General features: G+C 45.4%; 1 protein-coding gene across 2 annotated transcripts in view; it reads left to right on the top strand.

The window, feature by feature from the left end:
* DPP6 (dipeptidyl peptidase like 6) overlaps positions 1-18,271 on the top strand; it is a 783,164-nt gene that overhangs the window by 528,745 nt on the left and 236,148 nt on the right. For both annotated transcript variants that reach the window (XM_084855092.1, XM_084855093.1), the window contains exons 2-3: positions 7,071-7,185; positions 12,205-12,303. In XM_084855092.1, the coding sequence (XP_084711218.1) occupies positions 7,071-7,185; positions 12,205-12,303 (214 nt within the window). The remainder of the gene's footprint in view (positions 1-7,070; positions 7,186-12,204; positions 12,304-18,271) is intronic.

Below are 18,271 nucleotides of genomic sequence, written 5' to 3'. Positions count from 1 at the left end.
TCTCTACCCATTTTCTTCACACCATGCAAATTGTTATACACAGTAATAAAATCCCCCCTCCCCCCCCCACTTACTCATCTTTCTTCTAAACTATAAAGCTGCAGACATTGTAACCTGTCTGTGTAGGAGAGTTGTTCAGCCTCTTGGTCATTTTGGTTGCCCTTTAATGCAGTTCTACAAGATCCTTTTTGAGATGTGGTGATCAGAACTGGAGACACACAGAACTGCAAGGGTGATTACACCATAGATCTGAATAAAGACATTGCAGTATTGGCAATCTTATTTTCGATCTCTTTCCTAATGATCCCTAGCATGAAATTTGGCCTTTTCACAGCTGCTGCACACCATGCTGATGTTTTCATTGAGCTATCCACCATCACGCCAGAGACATTTCATAGAGTTCTTGAAGCAGTTAATTCTTGAAGCACTTAGACATGCTGGAATTATTATTATTATTATTATTATTGTTGTTGTTGTTGTTGTTGTTGTCAGCCAGCTATTTTCAATCAGTACTATATCTGCTGCATAATTAACAAGTATGACAAATGATTTTTTTGTGAAATTTTGGAAGTGACAGCAGAGTGACAATCAAACTTGACAACAGCACTGAAAATTGTAATAGATTTGTACTCACGTGCAGAGTTTTCTTCCAGGCACTTAGGGTTGACACGTCCCTACCTTAAATTCTGATCCAGATTATCCTGTCCTGGACAGATGAGGCCAGGATGCTGGATAAGGTCTGAGCAGAATCAACTGGCCCACAGCTGTAGAAGCCACCGCTGATTCTGGTTCACTGTCTCAGGTGTTGAGATGGGATAGCACAATAATTTTAACACTGGGGAAATAGTAAAAACAAAACAAAACACAGCAACATTAGGGTTCTCTCCTATTCTGCTTTCTAATTCCTGACCCTATAAATTCACATTTCCCTACTGCAGCATTTTAAAAAATAATTTCCCCTCATAAACCTGAGGAGTAGTAACCCAAGATTCAGATGAACTCCCAGAGCCAAAAAGAAAGTGTCTTGCATGGGGCAGGTGTCTTACAGGTGTGTAAGTATCTCAGGCCTTGGGAACTGTAATTTTAAGATATTGGCTGCATTGACTTAGAACAGTAAACTAGGATTCCAGAATCCTGGCTTATCTTTCCATGCAAATGCATCCATGTTGTCTTCATAAAATCTTTTAGCTTACCACAGTGCCTATTGTGGTCAAGGGAAACTTGCACTGACTTTGAATGCCGTTAAAGCAGGCCACCTATAAATACTTTATTCACAGTCATGAACCCTATTACCCACAGGTTCTCTTGTGCCCCATAGTGAAGAAATGTATTAACTTTTAGCCTTTATTTTGAAGGCAAAAATGTTGTACTGGATGTGATGTCATTTGGATGCAGGAAGCCCAGGTTCGTACCTCTCATCCACAAATTGTATGGGGTGTAGGATAACCACTCATACGCTGCCAAAAAAGAAGAAATGCCTCACCCAAGAAAGAGGACAAAAAGAGGAGGCCAATTTGCCTAACATTTGCATATTAACATTTGTTAATATGCAAATATTAACATTATATTGTTAAATATAATAAAATCCCTCAGTGGTGCACATATAGATATTAAAATCACAGTTAAAATACAATGTTAAAAATGTGATATTAAAAACAATTCCAGTTACAATAAAAGCAGTAGTACACAGAGCAGTAAGACAGAGTGCCGTGATGAACTTAAGTACAGCCCAGGGCAACAAGTGTGTTTTCAGGAGGTGTTTAAAAGATGCCACATTTTCTGCCTCCCGAACGGCATGAGGGCGGGTTTTCCAAAGGGTGGGTGCTGCTACCAAGAAGGCCTGCCATTGGGGTACTGAATGGCAACATTCTGTTAACTTCAAAATGACCAGCAAGGCCTCCTCTGATGATCTTAAAGGTCACTTGGGTATGTATACGGGACCTTGTAATGATATGCACTGGATCGTCTACTCATACACATATATACCCGTGGACCCTATTATCATCAAGGTCAATAACCCAACATAAAACTGGCCCTACCACTGGGCAGGGTAAGGCGGATCGCTCAGGTTGCAAATGTTTGGATCCCACTGAAGTGTGGCAAGTTGCAGTTCTTTAGATGATCATTATATTTTTATCACCACTGGGGAGACAGACAGCACCGCCGCCATGTTAATTTTTTTGCTTCAGGGATAAAAATGTCTTGGATTGCCTCTGCTCCTGGAAAAACTAAATATAAGGGTGTAATCCTATGGGGATAGTCGGCTGCCCCTTCACTTGGAGGCAGCCAACTATCCAATGCAGGGTGGGTGGAGAGCAGAGGGGATCTTCTCCTCCATGCTCCAGCTGCTGTGCATTTGTGGCTAGACAGATGTTTTCAGCTGTCTAGCCAGGGCACCTCAGGGAGGGGAGGCCATACAGCGCATAGGAAGCATCGTAACAGCGCTTCCGCTGTCCCTGCCCCCAGGAACGCCCCCTTTCCCCCTGCTCCTTGCTGCTCTTCCAAGCACGGAGTCGGGGACAAACTGTGCCTCCTACAAGGCAGAGGGGGAGGGGGAGGGGAGGGAGAGGGGAGTCAGATTTCTGGGAACTGAGCTCGGAGTGCTAGCTCAGAGTGCTAGCTCCGAGGTCAGTTCCTCAAAACTGAAAAATCCTATGGCCGTCTAGCGGCCATAGGGTTGCGCCCTAAATGACTAAATCAGAAATGCGCTTGTCCTACCACTACCAACTTACAACGTAGTACAGTCTTCCCCAACTTGATGCCCTCCAGATGTGTTGGACGCCAGCTCCCATAATTCCAGGATTTGTAGTCCAACACAACCGGAGGGCACCAGATTGTGGAGAAGCCTGCAGTAGTAGCTGTTAAAAAGCCAAATTTGTGCAGTTCTCACTTGGATTGCATGTTTTTCTTCCGTTTGTTCTGAAAGTCACCCTTTCCTTGACATCTCGCTAATCGACAACCATCAAGGTAGCTGAGCCAATCATGGCTGATCAAGCATGCCCTCTCTTAATCACAGGACAGCAGTGCCAGCGAGGGCATGTCTGATGGGACAACAATAGAAGGAAAAGTAACACAAGGACTATTATTAGATGCTGCTTTTGTCCCTGGCTGGTGGGAGTTGCTGCACCTAATGGTTTCTGTCATTCTCTCTTTCAGCTCTTCTGCTGGTTTTAAGGAAAAACAAGAGCAGGCACGGATTTTGTTTTTGTTTTTTATCTGAACAGTTCTGTTAGGCCTTGGCAGCCTGGTAGTGTTGGCACATGCTTGCTTTCCACCGCCCCCTCCTCCTTTTTTCACCCGACTGGGCTTTTTTTGATGTGGAAGGAAGGGTTGGCTGTGAACTGAGATAACATGACCTGGATTGCTTTGCTGGCTCTTCTGCTAACATTGACATGACATTGGGGGAATCACTAAATCTCCATGCCCTTTGCTGAGAGATGGAGACAGCCATTGTTCTTTGCCTCTCAAGGGCAGGAGAAGGGCGAATCTATTACAGTTCACAAAAATGTGTTGACAAAGATGTGCTGAAATGGAGCTTATATAAATGTGTGTTGTTGACTATTTTCCCCTTTGTTGCTTTTAGGTTTTTGTTTTTGATCTAACTTTCTCAACTTTTCTGCCTCCATCTTCCTCTCATTCTTCACATAAGAGAACATTATTTGCTGTTTCAAAATCTTTTCCCCCACCCTAAGGTATGAAACACAAACTTCTGAAACACAAACATGGTTGAATAGTATAAATATGTGAGAATGGAACCAAGATGCTGTGGGTTCTCCTAGTTGTAGAAGGCCATAATGCTTTGTAGGTGGTGCCAAAACTCCTATCCTTCAGACTGAAGAGGTATTATCAGGCAGGATGCTATAAGTCAGGGATGGCCAATTGTTTTGATAGGTGGGCCACCTGTCAAATACAAAGTATACCATAATGTTGCTCTAGTGTACATTTTAGTATATACTTACCTGCCACTGCCCCAGTGCTGTAGGGTGGATTTGCACAGCTGGGCTGCAGCTGTGCGTTGTGGGAGATGCAGAAAAGAGTGCAGGCCTGATTGCATCAAAGCCACAGGCTGCTCTATGCTCCAGTCCAAGACAGCACCATCAATTCTTACTACCAGTTCCACATGATAGCCACCTACGGCAGTCTTCCCCAATCCGGCTTCCTCATGATGTGTTGGACTACAACTACAGCCAGCTATGCTGGCTGAGGGATTATGGGAGTTGTAGTCCGACACATCGGGAGGGCACCAAGTTGGGAAACTCTGATTTACGGTGTAGGTTCTGAAGCCGAACATTCAAATTTTGGGACTTCCTGAAAAATTACCCCTTTCCTACCGAACCTTTCAAGCTTTCAAATCAGATGGAGCTTTCACAGAACAACAACCTGCTTGGTTGAGTGTGTTGGTCTGTGTGTAAGAGAGCCATGAGGAGAGATTCATTGCCTGTTGCACGTTTCCTTACGAATGTTGGGGAAATCCGTAAGGAAATGTTGGGGATGTTGCGCCTAGGTATCTATCTATTTATTTATTTATTTATTGCATTTATACCCCGCCTTTCTCCCTCTCGCAAGGAACTCAAGGCGGCTTACATTATCCTCCTCCTGTTCTGAATGTTTCGGCACACTGCTTTTGGTAATCTGGTTTTCTGTTCAGTACAGAAGGAACATTTAGTGGCAAGTACTAAAAAAAAGGTATAATGAGCATTTAAGTCCATATGCATGTGATTATATGTAAGAATTTAAAATTCAGGCTTTTCCAAGTCTATGATATATTTGCAACATGTTTTAAACAGGGTGGCAAAGATGTCTGTGGGATTCTTTGGCTTTCTTCAGCTCCGTCTCTCTCCAGTGAGTGAGAGGGGATTGCCTGATATGGCTACTGTGGGTAAAGAGCTGCAGGAAAGTAGCATTTTTCCTTCAGCAATGGACCTTTCTCTGGAAAGGCCAGTGGAAGCTTCTTTGTTGTTCTTGTGCATGTGATATTCTGGAGCAACGTAGCCTCCCTGGGAAAGTATAGATGTGATTTTATTTCCATTCACTACCCATGTCCTCTTTCCATTCTCCATCCATAACCTTTAAGCCATCTGGTGAGCAGGGCTGGCCCTACCATTAGGCAGGGTGAGGCGGACATTTTAGGCAGCACATGCTGGGAGGTGGGGGTGGGGGTGAAGTTGGAAGATAGAGCTGTGTGTGCCATGGGGCCTGCCCTGCACCCTCTAAGCTATCCTGCTTCCCTCAAGCAACCTGTTGCCGCTGTGGAAGTAAAGTTCAACTGCCAGCCCTGTCGGCTTTTGTACTTGGAATGGGGGAAGGTGCCATCTTGTCCTTCACCTCAGGCTGCAAAATGTCTTGGGGCCACTCTGCAGGTGAGAATTGCTATCGTTTCATCCAAACTACTGCTTGGCATGAGAGCGAATAGCATAAAGCTTGGCCTGAAGGCACATGGGGGTATGGCCTGAAGGCACATGAGGCAGCCACCTTGCTGAAGCTAAGCAGGTCTTGGTCTAGTCAGTGCTTGGAGGGGAGACCACCTGGGAGCCACCTTGAGTTCCAGGATGGAAAGAAGGTGGGATAGAAATGAAATAAATAAACAAGCAAACAAACAAACAAATAAATGCTTGTAAATTGCTTTGCATGGCCAAGATGGATCTATATAAATGAAGTGGAAACATAGCCATATTCTTTCCGTTGCCTACAAGTACCTGTGTTTCAAGGAGAGTGGGGAAGGAAACTGGTTGCAGGGAACCATTTCCTATGCTAAAGTTTATCTGCAAGGAGTGAGCAATTCCTGGAACTGCCTGCATGGCTAGTTATTTTGAATCCACAGGAGCTTCATTCTCCCTCTCCTCTCCAGTGTACAGCTCTCTTCTCTGCCCTTTCCTTCTCCCACATTCTCCCTCCTTTTCGGCTTCATTTCTTCCTTTCATTTCTATGGACCTCTCTCTATCCCTCCTTCCTTAGGTTCTCTGCTTACTCTTAACCTGCTTCCTTAGGACCCTCCACTTGCTCAGCCTCTCTGTGCCATCAGTGCGGTCAGTGGCAGGCAGAGAGGCCTAAATCCCACCCTTCTATGGCAGCCTTGAACCACTAGTGGTACCACCATCACCAAATCCCTTACTGTTACGATACAGTTTGAGCCATGCCACCTTGTTCCGCTAGGCACACAAGCCAGGGGTGAGCAGACGTCAAGCTTGTCGGGTCTGCTTTGTTTGTATTTTACTAGAAGTCCAAGTTGCACCAGCCAGAGCCAGGTGCAAAAGACATGTATGTATGTATGTATGTATGTATATATGTGTGTATATATGTATTTCATTTCTATACCACCCAATAGCAGAAGCTCTCTGGGTGGTTCAAGACACGCACTTAGCATTACAGAACATGGTGCCTCTGAGCACATTCTGGACTGAAGATTTGTTGTTGGTTCCAGAGCTGAGCCTGGGCTTGGCTTTGACAAAAATCCATGCCTGGCAGGGCCAGCAGGGCCATCAGGCAGAGTGAAGCAGTCTCCTCAGGTGGCAGATGCTAGGAGGCAGCATGAAGATGTTGGAGAAAAGCCCTGTGTGCCATGCACCCCCTAGGTTAGCCTGCTGCCTTCAGGTGCAGTGGAAGATGCTGTCCCATTATCGGCGTTGAGGATGGATTCATGTGCCATCCGATCGGCTTTTGTGCATGGAATGGGAGGGGACGCCATCTTGTTTTTCACTTCAAGCAGCAAAATGTCTTGGGCTGGCCCTGACTCTTGGTTACCATATGCTTTCTTCATTCCAGCAGTCCAGTTTAGGTGGGAAAAGGTATTGTGTTGTTGCTATTGTTTAACAATTGTGAGTCAGAAACCCCTGCTCATCTACCACAAGTCCCCCAGAGATGCATCAGTAGATTCCAGTCTTCCTTCAGCTCACCCCTGAGTTAGGCAAATCTCTCCCTTTTAAGTCAAGACGGATCTGCAACATACAAGCCTACAAAGCTATAGCCATTGCAGCTACAGCTAATTAACTCTCCTCGTGTAAATTGCCATTTGGATGTGGCTGTTGCTCCTCTCCTCTGCTTAATGTTCCTTTTCCTTTTGCTGTTTTTAGGAGCTGGTGGGGAGCAACCCTCCGCAAAGGAACTGGAAAGGAATTGCAATTGCGTTACTTGTTATTCTGGTTATCTGCTCCTTGATTGTCACTTCAGTGATCTTGCTGACACCAGGTATTTATATAACCTTTGGCTTCAGTTGCTGCTGTTGTCATAATTTCAGCGTCTTTGGAAATGCATTTTAAGAAGGCAGAGGCCTGATTAAACTGAACTCGACTGATAGATCAATCAGATGGAGAAAATCTCTTTCCTGTTCTTTGAAGCTCCCCTAATCTGGAGGGCAGGGGCATTGTTTGGTTTGTAAAATGATTCTGAACACACACAGGCATGCTCAATGTTGAAGAAGAAGAGGAAGAGGAAGAAGAAGAAGAGGCGGCGGCGGCGGCAGCCACTCTTTGTAACCAAACGTGTGTTCATCCGTATACTCCATGCATCAGGGTTGGGCGACTTGTGGCCCTCCACATGTTTTGGCCTACAACTCCCATGATCCCTCACCATTGGCCATGCTAGCTAGGGCTGATGGGAGTTGTAGGCCAAAACATCTGGAGGGCCACAGGTTTCCTACCCTTGGAAGTACTGTGGCTGCACCGCTGATTGCAAGATGTTGGCATGGGTGGGTGGGGTGGGGGAGTTTGGTTCCACAGAGCCCTTGATGTGGTGACACCATGTTTTCATTGGCCTGGCCCTGCATACTTTCCCTCTTAAGCACCTATGCGCTGGCACAATGAATTTTAGGACTAAACCATTTGCATGGAGTACAAGTGGACGTTTGTGTGCCTATTAATGAAATAAAGCACACTTCATGGCTGAATCTTAAGTGGCTGAAGTACCTTGGGACCAGCGAAGTAAAAAGCCATTTTCTCCTCCATTAATTGGCTCAATGGAGGCTGTTTATGGCATCTCTAAATAGTGATGTGTTTAGCCTGCATAAGAAGTTAACACTAAACAGTGGGAAAGATGCTTAGTGCAGAAAGGTGTCTCTGATGCTTAGAGAGAAACAAACTGAACATATTGTCTTGGAAGTCACCCAAATGGTTTCAACAAAGCTATTTTTTAAGAGGGTTAGGGTTAGGAGGTCATACATTCCCTATAACATTGGCCTTCAGATAGCAGGCTGAGACCCAGAACTGGGTCATGTCCAAACCTATGGTACTGTTGAGACTTTTCTTTCTTTCTTTTTAAAACAGAGATAAACAGAAAATGAGTGAGATTAGGTGGTAGTGCGGAGAGAGAGAAGGGAAGGGAAAAGAAAGAAAAACAGACATATATAATAAAATGAAAAGTGGGTCTCACTTTGAAGATAAGGGCCAATGATCAGGGTCTTTCTGAGCCAAGAATGAAACCAGAACAAGGGCAGTCCTTGAAATATGAACCTAGGAGTGTGGAAGCTGCTTCTTCCACGAGAGGCTCCCATCTAGCAGGGGTAATATTTAAATGACACAGCTACAATGGTACAATGTCAGAGAAATCCACAAGGGATCCAAATGAGTTCAGATTTCCATGACTCTGACTTGCAGATTTGGCAGCGGACCAGTTCCCCCCCTATTGGGTGGATTCTGAAGATTTGTGGACCGGTTTTCTAACTTTCCCAATTTTTGTGCACATTTTGTCATAGAAAAATACGCAAAATAAAAAAAAAGCCCCCAAATGCACATTTCCCCCATAGGCTAAAACATGAACATGCACATTTGGGGGGAATTTGCGCATTTTGCACATGTGAATTTGCACAACTGTGCATTTGCACAGATGCGAACTTGCACAAATTCAGAAACAAAAAAAACTAATTCCATCAATGGGCAGTTGATGGAATGAAAGGTGCCTGACAATCCTCGAAACACAGATGGAACAGATTTTAAACACTCTGTGGAAATCAAGTAAGGACCAATCGAGCAGTCTTGTCCACAGAATTGGCACCCTGCCAAGAGGAGATCCTGATTCTGTGGGGAAGACCCACATGCTCAGGCCTCCCCCACCTACATGGTTGTATTGTTGAAATACAGGGAAGCCATTCATGCAGAATTGCTGTTGCGTGACTCAGTTAATGTTTAAAGGGTCCCCAGTGATCAGTGCCGGGTCCAGGTTCTTGCGGGCCCTTGGGCAAGACACTCTCAATGTGCCCTTCCCTCAGTCTATCTTCTCGCTGCTGTCATCATCATCAGCTGCTACTGCTCTTTGTCCTCTTTCTCCTCATGGCTACCACTTGCTTGCGTGACGGTCAGAGAACCAGTGAGCAAGTCAGCCATGGCACCTCCTCCTTCTCACCACCACCGTTGTCTGGGCCAGAGTGAGAGGTGGGTGAACAAGCAGGTTGCAACGGTGAAGAGGAAGAGCACATCCAGGGGGCTCTTGTCAGTGGGCCCCTCCTGGGATGTGGGCTCTTGGCAGGTGCCCAAATATGCCTGTCCATGACACCAGGCCTGCTGATGACTGACGATACCAGAAAGCCCATACCATTGCCCATGGTAAAGCTCCCAGGTCTGTTGCCTTCTCCTTGTTGCTGATGGAGGTTATCAATGTATCCTCCCCTATAGTCTGTGTCTGCTCGCCCTGGTTTCTGTTCTGCCCTGGTTCCTTGGACCGGAAAGCTGCTGTCCTTGGGGCAGGGTGACAATGTTTGGAGCTCCTTTGCTTTCAGTTGTTGATTTAAGACCAGCAGTGAAATCTTTGGCTTTTTGCCAAAAAAAATGTGTGGCAGCCACAGGGGGGAGACCATAAGAGGTTGTGGACTAGAAGCAACCAAGTCTCAGGGCAATCAGCAAATGGAAACTGTGCCGTCCTCCCCACTGCCAACTTGCTGTGAAAATGTCTGGCCCCTTCAGAATTCTGGGCACATAATCAGGGCTTGACAATCAAAGTGTTAAGTGATTCCGCCCTGCCCACTTCTCTAGACCTGTCCTTAATGAATGTGAATATTCATTAGAATTCATAGATTATGCCATTTTTGTTTCAAGAAACTAACGTGCATTAAAAAAAAAAACAAGACTGTGAAATATATATATAGTTGCATAGTGTTCGCATAAAAACGATAATGGCCATTCCTGCAGCTAATACACTTTTAATCAGAAAATATGTGTCTGCAGGATGGGATGCGTAATAGTCCTGTGTTGTGGAATAAAACCTGAGCTCCTTGGAGGATGAAGAGCAGGCATTTCCTCATAATGAAACTAATTATAAATATTTATGATTCACCATGTCCCAATTCATAAGTGCCATCAGCTGCATGGCTGCCATTTGAGTTGAATGGGTGCCCTTCAGCATGCAGTTTAAACTTCTGTCTCTTAATTATGGCCTCTAGGCATACCTAAAAGTCACCAGATCAGTGAATCTAAATCAGTGAATCTAAAGCTGGGCAGAAGTCAGGCTTTCAGGATGCACTTTGTTTTTGTTTCTACTAGAATCCTGAGGTCCACCAGCCAGAGCAAAATACTGGCTGGTGGGTCAGTGGGTGGAGATACACTTAGATTCAAGAATGAAGGTGCCTCTGAGCATGCAGTCAGCCCATAAATCTATTTTCAAAACTAGAACTGAGTTCATACTCCTTTCACCACCAAATCCAGTTCTGGTTTCGCCCAAGCCTTCTCCAATTCAGTGGTCTAATTCAGAGAGAGAGAGAGAGAGAGAGAGAGAAACAAGACTTTTTACTAGTGCTGTGTGGAAAATTTTGATTCTTCCACTTTCGACATTTGGGGGGGGGGCAAAACTCTGGCGAAAGAGGCTGGGATAGGTGAGAATTTCAGAGAATTTTCTCCTTGGGGAGCGGGACAGGGTTTCCACATACCTTTTTAAGTATAGCCAGTTGTTGAAGGGTCTTCTTTCTACTTTATTTTTTAAAAAAGCACCCCTTGCACTTGCAGGAGCCCAGGACTCTTCTCCAGCCTGGCAGTTCTTACTGAACTCCCAGGAGGCCATGTGACCTCACCCCCTCCAACAGGCATTCAGGAAGAACTTCTGGCTGGAGAGAGTCCTGGACGCCTGCTAGTGCAGGGGGTGTTTAAAAAAAGAAATAGAAAGAGGATCCCCTCGAGAACCACATACACTTAAAAAGCTATGTGGAAGCCTTGCCCCCCTCCTCAAGGAGAAAATTCTCCCCTTCCCTGTGAAAGAGGCAGAAAGAAACATGCCTCTTTTTCAGGGAGAGAAAAAGTTCCCAAAAATAGGGGACAGGATTTGGCACAGCACTACTTTTTATCGCTCATGTTGTAAAACAATTGGGAGTCAGGAACCCTTGCCGATCTATGGCAAATTACCCAGAAATCTACCAGTAGATAGAATAGCCCATAACTATGTTAGGGTGGCCAGGTATCTTTTTTTAACACAGGACAGTCCTCTGTTTGAATGGCTGTCCTGTCCAATTCTGGTTTAAAGATAAGAGCCAGAAGAACCGTTGCCTGGCAACAGCTAGCACCTGACAGCAGATTGAACAGGCAGGCACACAGGTCACCTGGTCAGTCTTCCACGCTATGGTGAGCGGTATTGCATTTCTATTCCAATTATAATAATTATTTCTAAATTTGCATCTATACATATAAATTTGCATATGCAAATAGGTATCCTCTTTTGTCCTCTTTTTGGGGTGATGTGTTTCCTCTTTGGGGGTGATTCAAAAGTCGCCACCCTAAACTAAACCCTGTACCTAAACCAGCCTTGATTGTCAGAAAGATTTTTGGTGTAGGATATATCTTTAGAAGAAGAAGGCACAAGATAATTTATAAAAATGAATATTTTTGCTGTGTTTTTTTAATGGACACTTCCCTTAGTCCCTAGTTAAACACAGAGGAGCAGTGGCTTGTGAACAGACCTGTTTCCACCATTGCTCCACTAGCACCCTTACAAAAGCCTGGCTTATTGGAGCAGTGGAACAGGAGCCTTCACTGACCTGAAGACTGCGGCCTCTGCAGTTGTGCAGCTCAGGAGACCATCATCTCTTCAGGTTTGGGTCCCCCCCTTCCCCCAGTGGCACAGCAGAAAGGAACTCAAACAGTAGAGCCAGCCTGGAGTCTGGTAAAGAAATCCGCCACACTTCTCAAATGCCGGTCAGTTCAAAATGAGAAGTGGTAACTGGTCTGATTTTCTGAATGGGCAAATTGCAAATTAGCAATAATGGATATTTTCCCCCTTCTGAATGTTTTACAGTTGAAGATAATAGCCAGTCTCAGAAGAAGAAGATTAAGGTGGAAGATTTGTTCAGTGAAGATTTCAAAATTCATGACCCGGAGGCTAAATGGATAAGTGGTGAGTCTTGCAGTTATATAAAAAAATAACTTCCGTCACTGCTTGCACCATTTCTATTACAAGCACTCCCCCCTCCCTCTGTATTTGATTTGATTTTTACACCTGAGCAAGGCTTCCTCTAGCCCAGGGGATTCCCAGCACAGCATCTGCCGGCATCATAGTGCCTGTGGGGACCTCCAACAGCATCCACAGAGCTCTTCACCACCTGCCCCATTAAAAAAAAAATGTAACAAGAACTTTGGGAAATGTTAGGGCAGTCTCCTTTCTCTCCCTTTCTAGCCTTGCTCTTTCTTTCCCCTCTACCCCTTTGCCTTGCTTCCCCCCCATCCCTCCCAGCCTCCAGGCTCATTATTTCTCTCCCCCATCCCACCTCCTAACTCACCTTTAACTAGCCAGGCCCCCATGGCAGCCATTATGTGACTAGCCGCATCTTGCATGGGAGCCATATTGTGCACAGCAGTTTCTCAAATTCCCTAATGGGCCCACGGGTCCAAAAAGGTTAGCGAACCCTGCTCTAGCCTATTGCTGTCAACGCCAACTGGCAGCTGCTTTCCAGGGTATGAAGCAAAAGTCATCTCCTTTGTAACTGGAGATGCTGGCAAAAATTGACCCTGGGATGGAAGTCAAGTGAAGTCAAGTAGGCCTTAGGAAGCGTTAGTAACAACAAAGCTAGCGGAGATGACAGTATTCCAGCTGAGCTATTTAAAATCCTAAAAGATGATGCTGTTAAATGCCGAACTCAATATGCCAACAAATTTGGAATACTCAACAGTGGCCACAAGACTGGAAAAGGTCAGTTTGCATTCTAATTCCAAAGACGGGCAACGCCAAGGAGTGTTCAAACTACCGTACAATTGCGCTCATTTCACATGCCAGCAAGGTGATGCTCAAAATCCTACAAGCTAGGCTTCAGCAGCATGTGAACCGAGAACTACCGGAAGTACAAGTGGGGTTTCAAAGAGGCAGAGGAACTAGAGATCAAATTGCCAACATTCGCTGGATCATACAGAAAGCAAGAGAATTCCAGAAAAACGTCTATTTCTCCTTCATTGACTATGCTAAAGCCTTTGATTGTGTGGATCACAACAAACTGTGGCAAATTCTGAAAGAGATGGGAGTACCAGACCACCTTACCTGTCTCCTGAGAAACCTGTACGAGGGACAAGAAACAACAGTAAGAACCGGACATGGAACAACCGATTGGTTCAAAATTGGGAAAGGAGTACGACAAGGCTGCATATTGTTGTCCTGCTTATTTTAGGGATGTACGAAAGTCACTTACCTTTTCGTGGATTCTGTTTGTGGGGGGGGAGGCGCTCTGTCCCTCCCCCGGAATCCTCAACGGGGGGGAGGAGATCTGGTCCTCTCCCCCGGAATCCTCGTCGGCCGGCTCTGGGCTGTCCGCAGCCGGATTTCCGGCCGCGGACGGACTTCTGCAGACGCAAATGGCGGCCGCCATAGCGGCCGCCATTTGCATCCACCCAAGCAGCCACGATAGGCTACGTAAGAATTTACGTAGCCTATCACGGCTAACCAAAAAAACCAAAAACAAAACCCCAGCGTACGCAAATGGCAGTGGCTATGGCAGCCGCCATTAGCATTCCCTATTTTTGGCCGATTTATCTTACGTTCTAGCCTATGTAAATGTTTACATAGGCTAGAACGGCGAAAAATAAAGGAACGCAAATAGCGCCCACTACGCTATTTGCGTTCCCCTTTTTTTTGCCGTTTTATCTTACGTAAATATTTACGTAAGATAAATCGGCCAAAAATAGGGAATGCAAATGGCGGCCGCTGTAGCCGCCGCCATTTGCGTACGCTGGGGTTTTTGTGGTTTTTTTGGTTAGCTGTGATAGGCTACATAAATTCTTACGCCGGAGCCACCGCCGGAGCTGCTGCCGTCGAATCCACTGCATCCGCCCCAGGTAAGTGCCGTCCTGGGGGGATCCCATGGGGGGGCGGGGGGAGGGCTCCATTCTGCCACGGAATCCAGGGGGGCGGATTCTAAAGAATCCGGCCTCACTGGAATCCATGGCGGAATTCTCCGCCATCCCCAGCTTATTTAACTTATATGCAGAGTACATCATGAGAAATGCCGGGTTGGATGAATCACAGGTTGGAATTAAGATTTTCGGGAGAATTATCAATAACCTCAGATACGCAGACGATACCACCCTAATGGCAGAAAGCGAAGAGGATCTAAAGAGCCTCTTGCTGGGGGTGAAAGTGGAGAGTGCAAAAGCTGGTTTGAAACTCAACATTAAAAAAAAGAAGATCATGGCATCTGGCCCCATCACTTCCGGGCATATAGAAGGGGAAGAAATGGAAGTAGTGACAGATTTTTCTTTCTTGGGCTCCAAGATCACCGCAGACGGTGACTGTAGCCATGAAATTAAAAGATGCTTGCTCCTTGGGAGGAAAGCTATGGCAAACCTAGACAGCATAGTAAGAAGCAGAGACATCACCTTGCCAACAAAGGTCCGTCTAATCAAAGCTATGGTTTTCCCAGTAGCAACGTATGGCTGTGAGAGCTGGACTATAAGGAAGGCTGAGCACTGAAGAATTGATGCTTTCGAACTGTGGTGCTGGAGAAGACTCTTACGAGTCCCCTGGACTGCAAGGAGGTCAAATCAGTCCATCCTAAAGGAAATCAACCCTGACTGCTCATTGGAAGGACAGATACTGAAGCTGAAGCTCAAATACTTTGGCCACCTAATGCGAAGAGAAAACTCCCTGGAAAAGACCCTGATGCTGGGAAAGATTGAAGGCAAAAGGAGAAGGGGATGGCAGAGGAGGAGATGGCTAGATAGCATCACCGATGCAATGAATATGAACTTGAGCACACTCCAGGAGAGAGCGGAGGACAGGAAGACCTGGCGTGCTGTGGTCCACGGGGTCACGAAGAGTTGGACACGACTGAACGACTGAACAACAAATATATGGAATATGCAGAAAAGCCTCTTCTTCTCCATGCAGAGCACATGTCCTGTCACTGAATAATGGCTCCTCTCCCTGTTTATTCAATTTCCTATAGTGGATCCACACTGCAGTAACAACAGCCAATGTGGTGGAGTGTTGGATTTGTCCCAGGGAGAACTGGGTTCAAATCTCTGCTCAGCTGTGAAGTTCACTGGCCATCTTTAAGCTAGCTGCTCTCCTTTTGCTCAACCTACCTCACAGGGTTGTTGTGAGGAAAAAATCAGGGGGGGGGAACCATGTACACCAACTTGAACTCCTTGCAGAAAGGATGGTATACAGAAATGTGATAAATTCACACATGCACACACACCACTAAGTTAGGATGAGAGATAGTGATTTGCCCAAAGTCAATTATTCATAGTTGAGTGAAGGTTAGAACCTGGGTTCCAACATCCAGAGCCAACCCTCTAGATTCAGAACCCTGCTGTAGAACACCTTGTATGTAATGATGTACAAGACCCATGCAATTGTGCTTTTACTATAACTCCTGTAAGTGTGAACTGGGGGTATTGCAGGGGGGCGGGAGGGGAAAACTGGTAATTCAAAAGACATTGTACAGGCAAATCAGACAGATGATCAGGGCAATATCTAACGAAATCTTCTTTTTGACACTTTTATTTTTTTTTTCTTTCCAAAATGCATTCTCTTGTTTCCTAAACACCATTATTTTGAGGCAGCGAGGTGAAGCCTTGCTAAGAAACGGGTAAACTCTACTTGCTTTTGTGTGTTCTTATCACCTTACCTTGATCTATGGAATTCTTAAAATCATTGCCAAATTAAGGCACACCAAACTTACAGCCATGAGAGCTACCACTGCAACTAGATCTCAAACTTTCCACACTGCAATCCACCATATAAATGTGCAGTTTCAAGGATTTTAAGACAGACAGAAGAACAGAGAGATAGACAGATAAACAGGTAGAATCTCCCCTTAGATTCAGGCTATATTTTAAGATTGCTATGTGGAAGAACCTTGCAGAACTGTTACTCTGTTAAGGAACCCAGCATTTGACAGGCCTTAAAACCTGCCACGACTATATCAGTTTCATAGTCGCTGCCCACACGGACTCCAGCTGTGGAACATTGCCACAGTGCTGTGGGAAAAAACCATTGGTAAATGACCATTAAAAACAACAACCCAGCTTTCTAACACAAACCAGACTTTTTACCAGCCAAGGGCACGATCCTATGTTTGTTTAGACAGAAGAAGTCCTACAACTCCCAGGATCCCTGGGAGTTGTAGGACCTTTTGTCTGTCTAAACTTGCATAGGATTGTGCCCTAAGCCTGTTTTGTACAAATCCTCTGGAACAGATGCCCCCATACAAAATACACGACTTTGGCCCATGTTTGTCGAAAAGACCAATGTAGTCACTGGAGCAGGAGCAAGTCTGTGCTGTCCAATATTTTAAAGGGATGCATACCAAATGTTACCTGCATTCACTCTCTTCACGCTTGAGGAGAAGCTTGTGTATTTTGTTACCTCAATATTTATTTCGTGGTTAAGACTCAAGGTGAGGCAAATGAATGGGCTGTTAACCAGCTGTCCTCTTATAACTTTAAAATGAAGGTTGAGGAGCGTGAGCAGATGTTTCCCTCACCACGGGGAAACTGATGTAAACAGCATCCCCGTGGCAAACTCTCCACAGTTACGCCCACCCACACTGTAACATTTAGCCATTCTTATCTTCTAAAGGGCATCCATCACATTGTAATATTCAAATCCATGTCAACCAGTAGCAAAGGCAGCGATGCACTCAACAGGATCTCTGCCTCTACAAGCGAAAAGCTGCTAAAGATTCAGTAGAGAGTAGGCATGTACAGATTGTATAAAACCCATTCCGTCTGTGTTTCGCAGGTTGTGAGGCACCTTTCATTCCCTCATCTGCCCATCGACGGAATTGGATTTTTTTAGTTTCTGAATTTGTGCAAATTCGCACGTGCAAAAATGCACAAATCCCCCCCCCCCCATCTACATTTTCACTCTTCAGCCTATGGGGGAAATGAGATTTTTTTGGCCAGTTTCAGCTGATGTGGAGCACAAAAATTCCTGAAGGTTAGAAAAACGCTCCGCAAGTCCATGGAATTCATCCGACAGGGGAAAAGCTGGTGTGCTGCAGAACTCATTTGGTTCCATTGTGGATTTTTCTCACATCCCTAGCAGAGAGACCTCATCATTGCAGCATCCACTCTGCTTCTTAGGAGGCATTTTTCATGCATCCAACTCAGTCATTTGGAGAGAGTTTAGGGAGGTACTTAGGTGAGAGAGTGGTACAGAATTTGAGATTTAACTTGAATAATGAACATTTGGGACAAGGCTGCAGAGCCTACCTGCCCCCCACTCTGGGTCCTAATCTAACCCTCTGGAGTTCCCCACAAGACCATTCCCCCTTCCCCTGGCTCCACCCCTTTTCAAAAATCACCAAGCATTTGGTGGTTTCCCGGGGTTTGCATGTTTTGTTCCCATTCTAAAAGGCTGATGCTTCTTCTAAAGCTTAGTTATTGGCATTAAGAGCTTTAAACTGGTATTTTTGTTATTTTGGACCTCCCCCCACCACATTTTGCCTTTTGCCCCCAGACCTACCCAGCACGGGAATGAAGCCATTCTCCAAAATGGAATTCAGCCCTTGGCCTACAAAAAGTCCAACACCCCTGGTTTAAGCATTTCAGAGTGCAATCCTATATGTGTCTACGCAGATGTAAGCCCCCTGAATTCAATGAGACTTACTCCCAAGTAAGTCTGTATAGGATTTCAGCCTCAGCCTCTGTTCCTGAGGCATCCAGTTATATTATAGGGGCTACGTGTTACATAGATTTCAGTGTAATTTCCCTTCAACTATTTCAACAATGAAAAGCAGCCTCTGAGGGCTACAAAACAGAAAAGGAGACAGGGCAAGTGGCTATGGGGTACCTATCAGCACCAGCCTTTTTTGTTCCCAAATTGCCCCCTCTGTGTAGCTTGGCCTGAATACAACTTTTCTTTCCATGGG

This window comes from Heloderma suspectum, chromosome 5 (genome assembly GCF_057233095.1).
Source record: "Heloderma suspectum isolate Gila_16-S chromosome 5, 16-S_ref, whole genome shotgun sequence".
Classification (NCBI taxonomy): domain Eukaryota; kingdom Metazoa; phylum Chordata; class Lepidosauria; order Squamata; family Helodermatidae; genus Heloderma; species Heloderma suspectum.
Note: the sequence above shows the minus strand (reverse complement) of the source record. Positions and strands in the feature narration are given on the sequence as shown.